This window comes from Cyanistes caeruleus, chromosome 2 (genome assembly GCF_971803275.1).
Source record: "Cyanistes caeruleus chromosome 2, bCyaCae1.hap1.1, whole genome shotgun sequence".
NCBI classification, from domain to species: Eukaryota; Metazoa; Chordata; class Aves; order Passeriformes; family Paridae; genus Cyanistes; species Cyanistes caeruleus.
This window is the reverse complement of record NC_141702.1, coordinates 68,784,774-68,805,208: the sequence shown is the minus strand read 5'-3', so window position 1 is coordinate 68,805,208 and position 20,435 is coordinate 68,784,774. Positions and strand designations below refer to the sequence as shown.

The window sequence follows — 20,435 nt, the reverse complement described above, 5'->3', positions numbered from 1 at the left end:
CATCCACCTATAGACCATGAGGATGCCTCAGTGTGTCTCAGGATCCCTCAGCTTTTCCTAAATGTGGATTTTAGTTTTTAGTGTTAGAGTGGCCACTCTTGTGAGCAGGGCCTTGTTCCTGCAAGGTTCAGTCAGGTCTGCAGGCTCTGGGACAGGGAAGGGAGCTGCCCCTGCCCACAGCATCCTGTGCAGCCACTCTGCTGAGCTGCCTCTGGCCTCTGTGGTGGCGAGTGGGTCCCACGTCAGCAGGATCCATTTTTGGAGTGTTAGCAGGATCTCAGCCATGGTTGAGGCTCCTGCTGTTTTCCTGCAGGCAGTCGGGATTAACTTCTCCAAAAGCATGCCTGATAGATATACGTGTATGCACACACACACACACACACACACACACACACACACACACACATATAGGTTTAAAAAGAGGCAATATGACTCTTCCTGACTTCTTTGTATGCACCTGTCCTTCATTTTTCTAGTGAAAATTGAAACCTCTGTTTTAGAGTACTGTCACAATGGTAAGTGAGAAGGTGAGGTACTGTCCCCACATTGTTGGGTTTTTGAACTTGATCCATAAATATTTTTTTGACAAACATGAATAGTTGCTGAGCTCTGAAGATTGTCCTCCCATTCCCCTGCAGTCTCTTCTTTCTGCCTGGACTGCAGTCTTTTTAGCATTTGCTAGTTCGACAGTTAGTTGCCCTTTAATCTTTTAAATAATAGTCATTCCCTCTGTGTATAAATAGGTAAGGCATTGGTTTCCTTTTTTATGTCATAGGGGTGAAAGCTCAAGCCTTATTTTTCTCTATGGAAATAACGTAATTCTAAGTAAGCAGAGCAAAGGAAAGAAACTTGACAAGAACGAAGGGTATTCAGGCTTCTGCTAGTAAACCTGTGTTCTAATTATGTTTGCTGTTGTCATCTGCTTCAGTTTGGGGAGTCCTGTACTGTTGCATATGATTTTTGTAGTTAATGCTTGTTTCTGCAGATACTGTTGATGGAGTGCAATGTGCTTGTAATTATGGTGGTACATGAAGCTTCCACTCCTGAAGTAGCTTTTGATAGCTGACAATCTGTTGACAAATATGCAGAACACTCACTTTTTTTGAAAGAAGTTTCTATTTTAAAAAATATTGGGATGAGTCACAAGATAACAGTACACAAATAGCAGAAGGAAAGCGATGAATTTGGAAATCTTGTTTTTTCTTAGTGGTGGTTATTTAATGTGGTAAATTGACATAGTCTAGTGTATATGTAGGTCATTTGGCAACAAACTATTTCAGTTGTCTGGGTATCCATGCATTTTGGTCTTCCTGTAAAATTCCACTTGCAGGTGGTATTTGTTAGAATGTAAGTGATTTACTGGGTATAGCTTTGCTTCTTCAAAAGAACTTGTGCATTTGCCCAAATTTTAATAATGTCAGTAACTGATTAAATCCTTTTCCTGTTCCAAGAAATTTCAGGGGGGGGTTTCTTATTCTCTCTGCTCAGCCATATGCCACTATGTTTTAGGTATGTTACTTTGGGAAATACAAAACCTTTGTCCAGAAGGAATTACTTGCTTGTGGGTTTGGAGATCTTCAGAGGAACATATTAGGTGGCCAGCATTTGCCTCTGCCCAGAAGACCACAGTTCTCTTTCTGTGTGCTTTCTTGGTATTACTGCAAGCAGTGTGAGACTTCAGTGCTTCTTTTGACTCTGAGTATTCCAAGATACATTTATAAAGTAAATTTTTTTTTTAGGGAACTGAGACCTTTGCATGAGAAAATACAGACTTGCTGAGTTTTGAGACTGAAGAGTAGCTCAGATGTCTGACCCTACCTGGTTTGCAGAGTCCTTTCTCAACTCATGTATGCCACAGCATGAGCTGAGAGGAGAACCAGCACATGCAATGAGCTTTCTACTGAGATTTCTTCAGAAATTCCAGTAACTTTTCCAACTTCTCCCAGTGAAATTCTGATTATTTTCATATATGACTTTGATTATTTCATAATGACTGCTAGGAAGCATTTTCTAAATTCTTTCTTACATGCTTATTCTGCTTGTATTTAAAGCAGTTAAATACCTCCTTTTTTAAGTCTAACTGCATTTTATAAAGGAAAATTTCCTTTATTTTGCTTCCTAGTTCTGGGCGGATTTTTCATTTCCATCAGGTTTTTGTTTTTCTTTTGGCTTACTGGATCACTTCAAACTGAGAATAAGACTGGACTAATCAAGAACTCAGATTCAGAGAGACAGCTATGAGAGAACTGTATTGTAGTTGGAATTTGAAAAGAGCTTCTTGAAATTGGGATTGTGAAAGTGGTTATTAAAGGGAGTGATGCAAATACATAACATTCACTCATGTCTAAGTGAACACTTCAATCTGTGAGGAAGTACTTAGCTAAAAGTTTCATTTGTTCTGCAGCTTGGCATAACCAAAGAAATAGACAGACTACTATTGAGTTAATTATCTTACTAATATAAACCTGACACTGATTTTTGCACTGATTTTAGACTACAACAATTAAAAACAGGAATCTTTTTTTAAGCATTGATATAAAATATTTTGCTTTTTTCATTAATTTATTTTTCCCTTAAAATTAATAAATTTCCTTTATTTATGCTGCTATTTCTGAATCTGCTGCATAATTTTCTACATCTTGTGAGATTGTTTGTTTCTATACATTGTTTTCTCCTTCCTGTTACTAGCAGGAGATCTTCACATTGGAGCAGAACTGATTGACTAGTATGCTGCCTGCTTCTTGACACTAGTATCCATCATTTCTTTCCTTCCTTAGTAACGTTACTTCTAGAATGTCTGCATTTTCTTCCAAATACCACAATCTTTTCCTTGCCCTCCCCCTCCTGCCCTCCACCCCCTCATCCAATTACACTAGAGAAATACTAAAATGGATACAGAATAACTCAGACAACATGAGAAAATAGCCATCAAACAAAGATAATTTATTTAAAAGTCTCAGTAATATTGTGGTAAAGCATTGTAATTAAAGCTAGGAGTTTTTCAGACTTGTGCATTCATAAATCTATGTCAGACCTTATTAGGAGAATGAAAGCATTTGATTGCACATGTTGTGTGTGAAATCTAAGCTGAGGTGTTTCTGCAATATGAAAAAATTTAATTTCACAACCTCTACTCCAATAGTTGACAACTTCATTTTTCAGGAAAATGCTGTCTACGAGATACCCATCAGTTAGGCAACGTTCTAGCTAAATTGCATCATGAGCTTATTAACTCCCATCTAATCATCCAGTCATGACTGATTAATCACTCCTCCTGGTGCCTTGTTTTATTAAAATCTGTTTTCTGTGCCACTGACCAGCAAACTGCTGTCTAATTTCATGTGTGGGATAGTCTTTGCTGTGGATTAAAGTGAACCCTTTATCCTCTGATCTGAAGGGGCTGTGTGAAGGAATCATCACATGCAAGTGTCTTGCATGTAAAATTATCCCTCTGTGTTTAAGGGAGAGAGAAAACGTGCATTTTCTCACAGAGCTGAAAAGCTTTCCTGTGCTTCTAAGGCAGAATGGAGCCATTTTGGGATAGAAATGCAACTGTATCTGGTGGATTTTTGAATATTCAAATCACCTATCTCCAACTGTGGCACTCTGAATTCATTAATTACTTTGTATTAGTAAGCAGCAAGATAACACGGAGAGCTGGCAGCTTTGTCATTTTCTCAGCATGGGAGGAGGGAGAAAGTAATTTCATCTCTCATGCCAGCGGAAAGAGGTAACGCCTCCCATTTCTTTTAATAAGTGCTGTGTATGTTAATGAATAAGCCAAGTTACCAAGGTGCTTCCTTAAAAAAAGTATGAAGATTGGCAGTTAAACGCACTCTTGACAATTTAAGCTCTCTGATTCACACTACAGTAGCCTGGTTAATAACCTATTTGAAAGCTAACAGCAGCTGTGAATATGACAGGCTGAAAATGTTTTCAGGTTTGCCAGAAGAACCCCCACATGTAGGAAGGAAGAGTCAGAAGTGAACCAGAGGTTTCTTGATATAGCAAACCAGAGCTGTTTTATTTCCTAGTACTGACCAGAAAGTTTTCTTAATTAAACTTCTGAGCAAAAAGACCAAGTTGTAGCTTCTTATTTCTGTACTTTGAGTTTTCTCATTCATCTAAGGATTGTCTACAGGTACCGGTCATAACTCTCTGAAATAACAAAATGCAGTCATTTTCTTAAGAAATTATTTGGCTAAGTCTTTATCAGATGGTGGTGTGTCGTAGAGAGAGGGAATGGCTACATCCAACAACATTAGCTTATACTTACTGCAAGGTCTGCCGTCCAAAACTCGAGTTTACATGGCCTAAGTGCTTCTTACTGCAAAGAGAGAAAGTGACAGAAAGAAGAGGAAGGAGAGGAATAGGATCTCAGTGTTTAATGTAGTGTGGGTTTTTGTATCATGTAGATGGATGTACGTATTTTCTACCAGTGAAAACTGTATGAAAAGATGAGATTGTTTAGAGGCTTGTTCTACTTAAAATACTGACTACTCACAGCTATTTCAGAGATGCCATACTGCAAATAGGAGCAGGAAGTAAAACGGTGGGGAAAAAAAGCATGGAGCTTTTACAGAGAAACATGTACTGTCATTTTCTCCTCAGTGCACCTTTTATTTAGCATCAGAAGTGATTGTTAGCAGGCCATTTCAAATAAGGCAAAAAAAGAGTACGGCTTGGCTTTGATCAACTGCACCTTGATCAACTGCAAGTGCTGGAAAAGATCAAGAATGGCAGGCACAGTGTTTTTGTGCTCTGCTTATCCTCAGGGTCAAGCAAGGACAGGAATAAAATCATTATCCATTCCAAGTCTTAGAATTGTGACATGCAAATACTTGAGGTATTTGCACATGGTCTCTTCTTTAGTGTGCGCACTGTGTTTGGGATTAGAGTGTATGGTGTGAAAGCAAACATTTTTATTATCCTAGACAAGTTTCCTATTTTGGAGGTAGATAGCAGCAAGCCTTACCATGACCCTTGGAGTGCTAATGTGCTCAAAGTTTTCTTTCTAGGGTGATGATCAGTAAAAAAATGATGCTGGGGAAGAGAAATCACTTTTGTTTCTACTCAGTAACATTTTATTATCTAAGTTGCATGCAGAGAAGCATTGAACCAAACAGACATGAAAGCACAGCTCTCGAAGTGTCTTGAAGACAAAAGTCTACCCTGGAATACAACCCTGGGCTGGAAGAGAAGGCATATCATCAATTAGCTTGTTAAGTGTTAAATTCAGGACATCAAAGGTGTCTATGAAGCTAATCAAGTGTTGTAATAGAAGTAAGGAATACAATTCAATTTGGAATCTAGTTCAATTCTACTTATTTTCACTTTGCTTATCTTTATTAAAGTTTTAGACAAAGATTTTGTTATATGTTCTCAATTTCCACAACAGAGAAATGAAAAAAAAAAAAAAAAAGTGATTTTTGAATTAAGAGTTTGGCTCAGAAAAATGAGTTTCAATGCAAGGGAAGATATAACAACTACTAGTGGATGCTATACATTTCTTCATTGAGATTTCAGTCACGATCCCATCTGTGGATCATGGCAATATATTATAAGTATCATGGCAGTTCTCATAAATAGTTGTAGAGAATGTGATTAGCCATAGCCAGCTGAGATTCTTCTATACACTGTGAAATAAAATTCCTTGGTGTTTTTGTGTGCTGCTCAAGAAGACGAAAGAGGACAGAATACAGAAGCCAGAATTAGGAATGGGAGGTTGTTTTCATAGCTTAAAGTAGCTTACTTTGCAGCTTTTGCACTTGTAATTAATGCCTCTGTATTAATAGATCTTCAGCACATGTTCTATGAGCTTAATTTTTGTCAAATTTAAAAAATGAGTTTGTGAATGACTCCTCATAGTGCCAACAAGATCCCTCTTTATTTCTCTTTATTTAGTTCATGGCTCCTTATGGCAAGAGAAAGCAAGGGTAGTGGAATAATATTCCTGCTCTTTTAACTGCTTTTTATGTCTGCTTAATGTAGTTCTGGGTATCTGCAGTGCTTGGGACAAGTGATGAAAAAACCAGCTTCCCAGTTTGGATTAAATGCATTTAAAATGAAAATTTGACTGAAAAGATTAGAGTTCTGATGTGCCTCTGAAGAGAAGTCAGCAAGTGCAGATCACTCTGAAGTTTCTGGATTAGCATAGCAGTAAATTATTAGGTTTTGGCTGTATGTTCTTCATTGAGAGTTCTTACTAGAGCTACATGAAATTTTAAGGGAAATACTAAGACTCTGTACTATGGTGTTCTAGTTCAAGAAGGGAAATTATTACATAATTCTAAATGCTGCCTTTAGTCTTTTGCTTGATTCTTAGAACAAAACTTGGAATCATTTGGTTTATTTTTATAGCACTACTTGTATGTTTTAGACAGCCAGATATATGGGTGCTGTACCATTTTATTATCTACTACTCCCTAGTTTCAAATGTCATAATTTTTACTCATTAACTTATGTTTAATGATTATTGTAATATAAGTAGTTCAGTCACTAAATAAATTCCACAGATATTATATCGTTCAATCTTTTCCTAATTGATGTTCTCATGGCAAGATAATAATTCCTGTACTCAGAATTGTTGTATGGCAGTGTACTGACTAAATTTTGATATCTAGCATTAGACAGGGTCATGTTCTTTTTTTCCTTTTTTTTTTTTTAAAAAAAAAAAAAAAAATAAATCTTTTGAGTGCCCAAGTACATGAGGAAATATTTCTAAGTAGCACACTGCCTTTGAGTTATATATGTTTTAATATGGATCCTGCATCCTCTCCTGGAGGAAATGTAAATCCAGATGTTCTTTGGGTAAATTAAAAGACAAAAATCAGTATATACCTAACTAAATTTTTTTTTTTCCCAAAGAATGTGACTTAATGGTCAGGAGAGAAGATGAGCTGGATGAAGAAAAGTTATTGAATTCCACGGATCTGGATTTTTTTTGTGACAAGACAAAAATTCCTGTGCTTTATTTAAAAAAAAAAATAAAAAATTGTACTGTTCTTTTGGACTGTGTATAGCATAATGTATGACTGAAATGAAGCAGTTACTCTGAGATGCCACAGTGAGAGAGAACTTAAGAAGTGACTGCCAGTCCTTGCCTGGTTCTCTCCCAGACTTGCCCTAAACTAGGACACCTCCCATATCCCCAACCCTTCCTGAGCTTTAAACCTTCCTAGACCAGTTGAAAGTTCTATACATCTTAACAGGTGGACAACTCAACAATTTACTGAGTTGAGTAATTTATGGTAAGAATAGGTAATTTCAAGTCTAAGGAACATTAAGCACTCCAAAAAACAGAGGTAACAAAATGTGGTCTGGTAGAAGAGAATGTTAGAATATGTTTGCTTGTTTGTGATTTTCTTCGTTTGTTTGTTCAGTTTCTGGTGTGTATGTGGATTCTTTGTTTGTTTGTTTTGATAGGTTTTTAATTATTTTTTAGTTTTCCCCTTGGATTAATGACTAATGCATATATAGCAACAGAAACTTTGAATCTTACTGTTTCCTGGATTTGGATGAGTGCTGGGAAATTCATGGGAAAAGTGTTCCTATGGCTTCTAGTCTTGAAGACAGACAAAAGATGGAGGTGTCAGTGTGAAACAGAATCTGTATTTAGATGTGCTGTGAAGGATTTGCTTGCCTGTTTTCTGAATCATAGCCTAGATCTTAAAAAAAAGTGCTAAGCTGAGGTATCCATTGTTTCATTTTTGCTTATGTGAGATTTACATTTATTTTGTCTACATTAGGACAATTACTCTTGGATATGTGTAATCTTATTTATTTTTGGATTTACCTAATCTACATTCCTAGAAATTTCCAGATGAGTAAATATAAGATTCTATCATGCTTATGTCTTTTTGCTCCTCCAAATGGGATGCTAAATGTCCAGGTCATAAGTCTTTCAGAACAGGCTCCAAAAGCAGACAAAATTTTTATTTTTGTTTATACAAACAAGTTTTAGAACTTTAGATAAGGTGGTCTGTAAGAAAGGAATGTCTTCCTGTGACTTGAGTTACTCAGAGAACTCATGGAAGAAATGCGAGGACAGCAGGACCTGGGAGGAAGCTCACAGAAAGCCTATAAAATACAGCTGCAATTTTGAATGGAAGATCTTTCTGTCCTGTGCACTATGCCACTCTTGCAAAATCAGATCTTTTTGGATAAATTCATGGTCTTTCCCATGTCAAACTGTACGGGTTGACAAGTGTACATACATTGCTCAAGTGGCTGTCCTGAGACATATTCTATTTAACCATGAATATACCAATGCAGAATTAGTGTGTGCAGTGTATAAATACCTGGAAAATACCACACATGACTTATGAAGCTAACTGGTGTCTGTTAAAATGAAGTAAATGGACAATTCAGCAATTATAAGGCAATTAATTGTAAAGCTGATAATGGCTGTTGAGCTTTGATTGGGTTCTTTGATAACAGTTGAGGCTGCCTTGTTCATTTACACTGTGGGACAGCAATTTCTTCTCAGAGCAGGGCAATAAAGCATCATCACCTCTTTCTTGCATTGTCACACAGAAAAACTGCTTTTAGTGCTGTTTCCAGAGCATATACAATTTTAACAAAGCAAAAGATGTATCAAAGGCAAGGTAATAAAACTTGTACATAAAGAGAAACTACTTGTAGTTTTTATATAAAACTATAATAAATAATAATTTTACTAATTAATAAATAAAACTCCTTGTACATAAATCTAACTTGACTATTCCTTACTCCTTTTTATTTAAGACAGTATAGTTGCATTTAGATTTAAATCATTGCTTACTTTTATAAGTTGCAAACATTTTATCAAATAATTTCTTATCTTGTATCAGTTTTAAAATATTTAGCTGTTTTTGAGGAGGCATTTCTGCAGTTATGATTGATAATGAAAGTCACAGTAAAGATTGCTAAAAAAATAAATGAGGGCAAAAGGGAATTTTGTGTACTAGCAGCACTGAACAAAGACATAAAACTACTCTTTATTTGAAATGTATATTAAAAGTGAGGAAGTTTACCTTGAATGGAGCTATTTTAACAGATGAGACCTAAATACATGGCCTTTTGTTACAGTAATTTCACAAGCAAGTTGACATCTAGATATTACTGGTTTTGAAAATTGCTCCTGCTTTGCACTAAGCTATCTTAAATTATTGAACTTTTATGTGGCATCTGCCAACAAAAGGTCAATATGTGCCTGCAGTAAAACCACTGAAAGCATGATATTCTGCAGCATTTTCTGTGCAAAGTCCAGAGACCAATCTCCAGATATATCTCTCCAGATATACTGCTCTCAGTGCCAGCTATGTATTTATAGGTAGTGGCATGCTAACTGTTCTAGTAGCTGAAATGTGTTCTACTAGATATTCTCAATCATTTCTGAGACTGTAAGATAGTCCAAAGACTTTTTAGAGAGAGTAATTTAAAATCTGTTTCCTTAATGAGTCCTGAAACAGTTTTGTTAATATAAAACCTTAAGCTTTTGGAGTTATTCTCACTTTCCCCATAGAAGAAATGGATGCCATTTTTATTGCTGTTTGCTGTTCTTATGCAAGATATTCTCATATGCTGCAGGTTGTAGGGTGAGGCTTTGACAGGTACCCCTAATTTTAACTTTTAGTACTTATGGCATTCTTTAAAATGGCAAACCATGAATAGCAGCAGTGAAATCTTTTCAAGTGAGTGAAATCTGCTAGTGGCAGAGCTTTACTCAAGAGGAAATGGAGATACGATTTGAAGGATACTGTGTTCTGCATTTTTGACTGGTTGGTACTGAATACAGTGTGGAAATTAGTCAGCATCAGTCTTCCTTTGCTGCCTGTTATCTGATTTTAGATGGACATTTTTTACTTCTAGAAGTTGAAGTGCTTTCTACAAATTAAAGACAGAAAGTGAGATATTGGCATTTTAAAGAGAAGATGTCAGGAGAATATCTTCATTACTAGAAGCTATAGAATAGAATAAATTTTCTTTCTTCCTAGATTAATTTCTGAAAATATGAAATGTTAACTTCAAAATAGACTTTGATGTGCTGTATTTAAGGAAAGAGATTTACTGATTTCTTGCTTTTTCTTTCTACAGCTAGTTGATGTGGAAAAATGGGTATGTGATTCTGTCTTTTATTCACTTGATCCCAAATGTTTCATGTTGCCACTGAGTCTAACCTGTCTGTTTTGATACCCTGTGTGTTCATGACCCTTCAACTTGCACGGCTCAAAAAAAACCAAAAAGAGAAGTGAATACATGGTCATGTAAAATCCGGTTACTCCTGAATTGTCCTACCAAATTTCATGTTACCACAATGACTTTTATCTTCAAATTTGAACACAGAATCATGTAATATAAATGTATAATTATTGCCTTTTAGTTTTGAGCCCTGCTGTCTAATGTTATAACTCCATTCTGTAACCCACCCTGTCTTTTCCAGTATAGACACTGTAATCTTAAACTGCATGACAGTAAGATAGTTAATACTAATAAATAATGTGTGATGCTGTGTGTAGCTGTAAATATACAAAATATATTTAGTGATGGAGAACAGCCGCTACAGAGTAAAACAATATTTCCTAGATCTTAGCAAATAAAGCACAATTTTCTGCTAAATGTGTTGTTAAGGCCTTTCCTAATGTGTCTGTGTATGCCATACATATTTGTTTAGCAATCTGATATAAATCCCCTCTGTGGGACATATTTATGTATGTTTATCTTCAATGTAATCTCTAACACCTGTGTTATGTATGAGTTAGTGGTCATAAAATGTGTGTAGAATTGTTTGTTCACCTTGAAAATATTAGAGGTCTCTCTGAAAGCTTGGACTATAATAGGTGTCCTTGGTTTCTTAATGCATAGTGTGGGCTGCAGATGACCAGAGACAACCTCAGATATCCTGTGAAATATGGCCAATAACATAACTATAGCATTGGTCTCATTTTATTTCAGCTAGAAATTACAGAATTTAATCTGTGATTATTACATCTTTATAGTAAGTAGTGACTCAAGTTAGAGCTTGCCTGAAACTCCTGTAGGTAAGTACATTGTTTAAATAGTGGCTTAGACTTCTCAACACCGTTTTTACTGTACTCAAAAATATCTGTGTCATGTCACATAGGTAGACCTTTATAATATTTATGAAACAATAACTGTAGTTAAGTATTAATTTTTGCTAATTGTGTCAGTATAACAGTATAATATCCATATTCTTTGGATCTGGTATTTATGACAACCATCAATTGTTATTAAATTGATTTTAAGTATTTTTAAGACATACTGATGGTCAGGTTATCTTTTTATTTCATCCAGTTTTTAATTACAATTGAGAAAGCTTGGTTATACATCTTTTAGATTCTGTTGTTTCATTCCTGTGAAGAATTTTGCTATAAAGAGAAAAAAACAGCAATAAAAATCACGTTCAGTACTATACAGGCACCTCTCCTCTTAGTGTGCAACGCATGGAATATTATATGCCAGAAGTTTATTGGTGACACTGACATGGCTTATTTTTGACTGAAGTGTTCATAATCTTTCCATGGAAAGTGTAGTATTACTTGCATAAATAGAAATCGGAACTGCTATTTTTGTGGTGTTTTTTTTCTTTTTTAATTCATAACTTAGTAACATCAAAATCTTCCTTTGGAAAGACTGCTTCATTAAAATGTGTCCTTAAACCATTAAAAAAGAACTGGTTCTCATGAGAGCAAAGCTAGACGTGTCATTCCAAGTTACACTGGGAAAGACTTTTGCTAATAGACAAATTCTACAGTACAGAAAACCTCTCTGATGGGGATAGAGTGCACATGGCTTTACTTCATACATAAAATTATTCTCTCCCAGATGAAGCTTCAGTCTGGCCTGTAAAGCAGCTTTTAAGTCCCTCTGTAATTGCAGAGTGTTCCCAGAGGTCTTTTGGCGGACTGGAGGTGTAATGAATTAATGCAGTAGAAAGCTGGCTGTTGTAAACTGCATGGTCACTGAGGCAGACATCTCACTCTGACCCATGTATTTCTTGATAAGCCATTTTCCAGTATAGAACATGCAAGGTTAATGCCAGTGTATTTGGTTATATCTGTCTGTGGAAACCTTAAAGCCCAAGCCCAGAGAGAAGCTGCATGTCAAATTAATGAGCAAATTAGTAGCTGAACCTTGCTGTAAGCAGTTTCATGCTGTTCAAAGGATAAGCTAAAGTCATTCACTTCTGAGCTGTTCCAGCCTGTAAAGTGTACTAACGAAAGTTTTAGAAGAAATTACTCCAGTTCCTGTGTACTTCTGTCAATTGACTATAATTCTTCTTGTGATTTTGTTCCAAAATCTTTATTCTACTGAAGGGATGTGCTGGCAGTTGAAGCTGGGTACAAATTAAATGGCTTTAATATACTTGTTGAACTCTTGGCTTCATCCTTTTGTCTCTGAGCAGGTGTGAGTGTGAAGGCTTGTTGGTCTGCTTCAGTGCAGAATCAAGCAGATTAAAGACATCTTGCCCGATAAAACCTAGTGGAAATAAGGAATGCTGGTTACCATTTCATATCTGAAAATGGCTTTCTGCTTTTTATAAAACTGCCAAGGTGGGAAACCCCCAGTATTTGATCAAAGGGATTTATTCAATTTGAACCAAAATTTAAAAGACCCTGAATGTATTTTCTTTACAGAGAAAATGACAGTAATGAAGTAAGATGAAACTGAATTAACTCATAGTGACAGGAATTACTTTAATCTCCCTGACATTTTTTGCTCTTTTAATGTATTTATGAAATAAGGAAAATAAAGTGTCTGTGAATTAGTAATGTGCTTGAAAATTTGTGATTTCAAGGGAGGTGTTGTATACTTGCATACAACAGGACTTAATGTACTCATAAAAGCACCTGTGTATCTGCCTTGGCTTTCAGGACAACTGCTTAGCTCTGCAACAGGTCTCAGTGTAAGGATAAGAAATTTTCTTGGGTATCTCTAGCATGTGATAATTTGGCCTTTTTTACACATTTGACTACATCCAGTTGGTAAATTATTTTGAAAATTTAAGAGTCACCCAGAATTGTTGTTTTCAGGAGGGATTACTCTGAAGAGCTTTTTACCTGAAAGGAATTGAAGTGTATTGCTTCTTAAATTCCGAGTGCAAGGTACAAGAATTTTCATGTTTACCCTGGCTGATGGCAAAGCTATGCTAATTATAATATTGAGGGATTGTCTTAAATTTTTGAGGCAGAGAAACCTCTTTCACTGAGGGCAGTGGTAATTTTTTTTCTCTTCCCCTCAAGTAGTTACTATGTTAGATCAGTTTTATGCCACTAGTAAAGCTAATTTTCAATTTATTTGGAGAAAAGAAACTTGCAGAGTAAGGAAATGCACTTCAGCCACTTTTCAAAAGAATTGCTTTTGTTACAGAGGCTTCTAAGCTGAGAAATAGTGAATAAATACTTGCTTTGATAGTGTGGACTGGATAAATACAACAAATGGACTTTGACTAGAGGAAACAACCTAGGGTTCTTGTAGAGGTTGGAGCCACAAAACAAAGCTTCATCAAGGGAAATGATTCAGGTAATACATCTTCAATGCTATTAAAATAATGAATTGTACATCAGTACTTTATAATCAGTATGATTTTCAAGCATTAAATGAATTATATAAGGACGATTTTTTCTTATAATTACTTGCTCACAGTTAATTTGCTTAAATATAGATTGATTTTTCATATTACTGTGGGAAAATATGTTATTTAATCCCCCAATATAAAGAATTTGCATTCAAATTTTAGATGTAACATAGACTGCAGAAGTGGCTCAATGTAGGGAGTAATATGGGCAGTGTTAACTCAGTTTTATATGCCAAGAACTCCGTTCTAATACACACCTTGAAGGAAAATGTGAGATAGTACTGTTTGATGTCAAAGTGAACAGGCATATCAGAATGGAGTGACTATGGAAATGCTTCTTAAAATGCCACATCTACAGTGATAGTTTCAATCACATCTGTAATTCCATTCATAGTGTATTGTATATTTTAGGGGATGCTAATTGCAGCCCAAGTCTAATTCACATCAGCAAAAGAAACTAATACAAACATTTTCTAAGTACATGTTTTAATTTCAAAAGAAATCTGTGTGCAAATTGATTAAAATTTATCTAAATCAAATAGTAGCATTTCCAAATGTATGCTAGGGTTTCTTTGGTGTTTCTCCCTCAGACACTATTATAGATCTGAGACTTTCAAGCAGTGTTCTATGTAACAGTAGTAATTTTGATGAATTACGGCAAACTGTCTCAGTTTACTTGTTTTCGATACTTGTTGGATAGGTTAGTGTAAAGATCTAATATTTCTGCATAAGCAAATGTAACACTATAAAAATGGTACAAAAGATGTAGTCAGGAGATGACTTCTAAATGAAAGGATTTTTGGCAACTTTCCTATTAAAAAAAAATCCAAATAAAATAATTTCTCTTTGCACCTATCCAGAAAGCCCAAGAATTAGGGTGAAGTGATGATAAATTAGAATAGTAAGTGATAAGCTACCTGAAAGCTGACCAAGGAGCCAAGGAATATAATGACTTCAAACAGCTGTGAATATTTACATTAAAAACAAATCCTTAGTGTCCTCAAAAAACCTTCAGTAGGTTTTAAATGTCAGTTATTTGCCTTATTTTGAAAAGGAGGAAATAATTAGGAAGATGAATAGAATCACAGGTGTTACATTCTTCAAATACAATGTTTTAAAACTCTGCAAAGGGTTTTTTTTTATTTCTTTTCCTTTTTCAAGTCCTGTTCCAAACCAGTCAGGTATTCCAGCTGCTGAGTGCTCAGTTTAGTTCTTCCATGAGAGTATTTGTTTGAAATTGAGCACTCACATAAGTAGTTGTCCCTGAAAGGTCAGATAGCATATGCAGCTGAAGACTTAATCAGAGGAATATGATTATCCTGTTGTTGGTTACATTCAATTACCAGTTCTACCAACTTCTGAAAAAATTGGGCATGAGGGAAACAGCATTAAAAATTAGAGGACACTGATTTCTTTAACAAGTGAAGGAAAAAGTTATATTTTCAGGGCATTTAGTGATCAAATATGCATTGGTCTCACTTGTACGGGATTTACTGTACTCATTGCTTACTCACTGCCCTCACCCCAGTCACAACAGAGTGCTTTTGCCACTCATTCCTAGTCAGGCTCACTTTGACCTCCAGTACAGTCAGTTGTTGGGATCCCCCTGTCACTCCAGAAATACAAATGGGAATTGAAGGTATTACAACTGTACTTTGGTGTCTACTATAACCTTTTACAGCTGTGGGTCTGATGAGCCAGACCATTGGATCCACACAGTCCAGTGTAGTCCATTTGACCCTTTCATCCAACTTTCTGTGGGGAAGGCCCTTGTAGGCCTAGCAATAGTTTTGACTACTCACTTTTTGTGATTTTCTTTGTGTTCCTGGAGTTGTCCAGCCAATTCATCTACCTCCAGCATGACTAATTTCCTCAGGCATTGGATACCTTTCTCCATGGTGGTCCATTTGCCTAGGTGACACGCTCTTGAAGGGATACCTTTCTTTCACGTCTGACAGAAGTTGCCTTCATGAACCTAAGGACTCGTACCCCTTTTCCAACCACTTTGTCAATGCTTCATTAGCTGAAAAGGAATCCCAGCTGTTTTGCTTCCTTACCCTCTAATTCCAGGCTCCTGCTCCCATTTTCCCAACAAGGAGAAGCAAAGTGGCAATGGGCTTACCTAGACAGTAGACAGCAGCTGAAATCTTTTTACACATCTCACAGTTCACTCAGGGAAAAAGATCCAGTAGCTGGCATTTGTGAGTTTTTGCTCTTTGCTCTTTCTTCTCCCTTATCCGTGTCTGCCTCTTTTTCTCCTCCTGTTCATGTGATGGCCCTGCTTTGGAGTAGTCTGCTTTGTCCACTTTTTCCTCCTGCTCCCTCTTAGAAGACGCTTTTTCATCCCTTAATAAATGACTTCACTTTTGCTTCCAATATTTATTTTTTGTGTACTGGGAGGACTGATACTGGCATGTGTTGGTTCTTTGGTTCAGCTGCAGTGCCTGTTGTCAGGGCTGGCGGGGTAGCCATAGAGCCTATAATTTTGCCATCAAATTCAGAGACTTTCTCTGCCCCTTGAAGGTACTGAATAATGTTGAACAGGGCTCAGTAGGCCTAAGTCAGGCCTATGATTTGTGTCTTTCTGGAATTGCCAGGATGACAGAATACTTTTCCCAAATATTTTACTAGTTTCTCAGGATTCTGCACTTGTTTCAGAGGTGTAATTCCAAAATGTTGGAGGTGACTACTGTCCTAGGCACTTGCCTATTCTATCCCACACACCCTGTCACTCATCATTATTCAGCCTCAGTGCAGATCTGTGGGTGGTATTCTTAAATAGCTGTTTAACCATAAACAAGACCTGAAACACATTCAGGAGCCCTAGCAATAGGAACATGCTGGTTTGAATTTCCTGAGGATGTTCAGTATTCTCAAGCACTGTTGTAATTAGCCTGGAGAAGATGGAGGAGGGTATCTCCCCCATAGATTGGCTCTCATTGAAGTAAAGATAAAAGGTGTACTTATTACTAGTTTCCAGTAGATGGTTCCTGGAAAACAGAGATGGTGTCAGTGCTGAATACAAACTCCAGGTTAGTCTCACAACATTCAATTTTATCCTATCCTAATGCAGTTTTATAAAAAACAACTACATAATGGACTTAATCCAGCCCCCAGAGGTGATAAACAGCACAGCAGAGATCATACACCACAAGATGTTACCTAGCTCAACTTTGAGAACATGTACAGCAGCTGTAAGCCTTTTTGTCAAAGCCTGTTGTGATGGGGTGGGGGTGGTGGTTTTAATCTTGATTAACGTTCATTCTGTACTAGATGTAAAGAAGAAGTTTTTTATGATGAGAGTGGTGAGACACTGGAACAGGTTGCCCAAAGAGGTGGTGGATGCCCCATCCCTGGAAACATTCATTGTGAGGTTCGATGAAGCTCTGAGCAACCTGTTCTAGTTCAAGATGACCCCCACATCTCATTGTGGGGGTTTGGACTAGATGATCAGTAAAGGTCCCCTACAACTCAAAACACTCTATGATTCTACATTTCCATGGACTCTGAGAGCAAATAAATCAATATTGTGACCAGAGACTAATAAACTAATAAAATGAATGCTTATAAATAATTTTTATAGTCAGATATATTGTTATCTCAACCCATTGTGCCCCATTTTGGGCTCCAGAAAGGACTGGTGGGATTTAAATCTGCAGACAGTTAAATACTACACTGCTAGGTCACTGGCTCCCCAACCACCAATAGGATGAGGGCAAGAATTGAGAGGAAAAAAAATATAAGATTTGTGGGTTAAGATAAGGACAGCTTAATGGGACAGAAAACAAAATATTAATAATCATAATGAAAAAAGAATTAGGATATTCAAAGCAAGTGATGCACAATGCAATTGCTCACTGCTTACCAACTGATGCCCCGCCAGTTCCTGAGCAGTGGCCCCAGGCCAGCTTTCTCCCCAGTTTGTATACACAGCATGACTCTAGATGGTGTGGAGTATCTCTTTGGCCAGTTTGGGTTGGCTGTTCCGGCTGTGTCTCCTCCCAGCTTCTTGTGCCTTCCAGCCTACTCCCTGGCAGGGTGATAAGAGAACCTGAAAAGTCCTTGACTTGGTATAAACACTGCTTAGCAACAACTAGAATATGTGTGTTACTGACACTGTTCTCTTCCTAAATTCAAATCACAGCCCTGTGCCAGCCCCTAGGAAGAAAGTTAGCTCTGTCCCAGACAAAACCAGGACAGGAAGTTACAGGAAGTTAGAATGGCTTTAAGAAATTTGAAATTATGTGTTTTCTATCTGTTTAATTTTCATATATGCATTCTGAATTGCTAATTTTAGTCTGGAAACTCATGTACACAATTGTCCTGAGACACAGAGAGCAAGTGTTCAGGAGCAGAAAGTCCTTCCCTCTGCTGAGAATGAAGAAATTTCTTCGTTTAAGAAATTTCTTGTCTTACAAGCCTGTTTCATATGTGAAGTACATAATTTCTGCTGGTTTTTTTCTTTCTCTCTTTTTTTTTCCCAAGCTGAGAGTTAATGTTTTTCAAAGAAACACTCTCCTTTAGCTAAGAAGAGATTTAAAGGTCTAAAAACCTTGGAGGGTGTTCTTGCAGAACAGTATGACAGGAGTGTCCAGAACCCTCTGTGCTGGCCATTTGCCTGCAGCTGTGGCCCTCACAGGTCATGATCTGTAACTTTTCAGGCTTGGCCTTAGCTTTCACAGGGGCATTCCTTTGCATTTGTGGGCATAACATATGTTAAAGTTTTTGCCATGAAGACATTTTTGCAACAATTAAATTTCAGAGTATGGTGGGTTCTTAAAGAGATAGATAGATAGATAGATAGATAGATAGATAGATAGATAGATAGATAGATAGATAGATGGATGGATGGATGGATGGATGGATGTTCAAACTTCCCTCCCCCACTGATGTATTTCAAGTTTTCATGAGAAGGTCTGTTCATGACATATCCTAGCTCTAAGAATGACATGTAAATTATCTTAAAAATTATTAAGTAACCAAAGTAGCTTTAAAGCACATATGACTCACCCAAATAAATGACAGTGGCTTCTCTCTCATTGGCTATAGTTCATTTAATACATCAGCTGAAGAGAATGAATTGTTAAATCTGGTCTTTCAAAGAATCCAGCACAAGAAGCTGCTGTATTATTTTAGTAATCAATGGAAGATATAAACTATTCACTTTAATTTGAAGGTAGTTATAAGATTACAATCAAGCATTTAAAGAAGTTATCAAGAAGAGAACCAGAAGGTTTTACAGGGCTGTTGTTTAATATACTTGTAATATGGAAAAAGCAATGGGGTCGTGTAATTCTCAGAATAAAATTTTATATATGATTGACAGTTGGAAGAGACTGAGGTTTTTTGCTATATCTACTGTCCTTGATAAACTGAGGGCGTGTTGGCAAGTGAAAGTCTGTATTGACAAATGTAGGAAAGGATTTGTTTGAATTAATCATGCACATAAATTTTTTATGTAGTAATGAGTTTACACATGTCCCACTGTAGAAAGTTCAGCAAAGATTCCTGGTTAGTTTCTGGAGCCACCCAGTAAAAGCAGCAAAATTTCAGAGTGACAACTACAAAGCTATTCTGATAGAAACCAAATAGACATAAAAGAAGAGAAAGAGAGTAGTCTTTGGACATTTTAAGATGATTAGATTATAGTTGTTTTTTTTTTCTTTTAGCTAGAACATCTTGTACATCTTTGAGAACAGATACTTCTCTTTAAAAATGCACGTATCAAATTAAAGCAGCCAGCCTTGCTTGGAAGCTCTCCAGTTAGAATATCTTCTCATTTGGGATGGAGACAAACTTCAGTCCTCAGTTTCAACCTTTGTGATATCAAAACATGAACTGATGATGTCAAAAGGGGAAAGGTGGCCGTAAATCTCTGACAAAGAAAAGCAATTCACTGCATGTAACATATCACTCTCCTTTTATTCTTGAGCAGCTTTCATGAAAATGAGCCTAAAAATGTCCATAATCTTCTAGCATCAGCCATGTGGCACTTGGTTTTTCAAACCAGCAAATGAAGTCTTATTAATATTTAAGTTTTCTTAATTTATTTTGCATTTGCATACAATATGTTACTACAATAGCTGCTCTTCAGCACTTTGAGTGCAGGATTTAACAACTCACATTGTACTTGCTAGAAACTCATCAGAACAAGTTAAGATGATCAGGCACAGCTCCTGTTTTACCTGTACTGTGTTTAATCTTTAAGCAATAGGCATTTCATGTGCTATGTTATTTCAAGTGAAGAAAAAAATCTGAGAAAAGTATTACAAAAAAAAAAAAAGGATAAAGCCTTGTTCAGAGCTGTTTTGCTTTCTAGCATGAGCTATAATTATGTTAATTGCAATGATAAATGTTCCTTTTAGATGTGGTTTTTACTAAGTGTATCCCACTCACTTTTTCAGGGGAAACAAACCCCATTTTTTATGCACCTGAAAGCAAATGTTCATTTCATATTTTCTCTTTTCCCCCCTTCTTATGAATCTACAGAACTTTATGATGAAGGTAAGGAAGTTAAACATTTGACATGATACTTCCTGTGGATTCCTACAATTTAAATTAATGAATTCTATTTAATAATTTTCAACATCAGCATCAAACTCACCTTCTTGAAAATAAAACATACTGAATTTAAAAAAAAAAAAATTGAATTTAGAAACCACAGTGACTTGTTTTGGGGTTATGATTGTGAAGGACCAAAGGCAGGCCATGGAATAAGGATGTTGGCTTCTCTAATTTTCACTTCATACTAATCCTTTCAGTAAGAGTGTAGCATTATGTGCTAGATACAAAGTCTTGAGACAATGAATAAAGAACCGAAGTTACAGTAAAACATATTGGAAGGCACAGCACACTA

General features: G+C 36.4%; 1 protein-coding gene and 1 long non-coding RNA gene across 11 annotated transcripts in view; one reads left to right on the top strand and one right to left on the bottom strand.

The window, feature by feature from the left end:
- The window catches only part of RYR2 (ryanodine receptor 2), a 378,221-nt gene that overhangs the window by 124,853 nt on the left and 232,933 nt on the right, over positions 1–20,435 (top strand). For 8 of the 10 annotated variants that reach the window (XM_086877711.1, XM_086877709.1, XM_086877712.1 and 5 more), the window contains exon 4: positions 10,078–10,098. The exons of the other annotated variants lie outside the window; for them this stretch is intronic. In XM_086877711.1, coding sequence (XP_086733837.1) covers positions 10,078–10,098 — 21 coding nt within the window. The remainder of the gene's footprint in view (positions 1–10,077; positions 10,099–20,435) is intronic. 10 annotated transcript variants of the gene reach the window in all.
- LOC147654891 (uncharacterized) lies at positions 7,932–17,561 on the bottom strand. The gene is made up of 3 exons (XR_015283353.1): positions 17,445–17,561; positions 15,702–16,569; positions 7,932–12,480 (listed from the first exon to the last, which is right to left on the bottom strand). It is a non-coding gene; the product is annotated as an uncharacterized LOC147654891 (long non-coding RNA).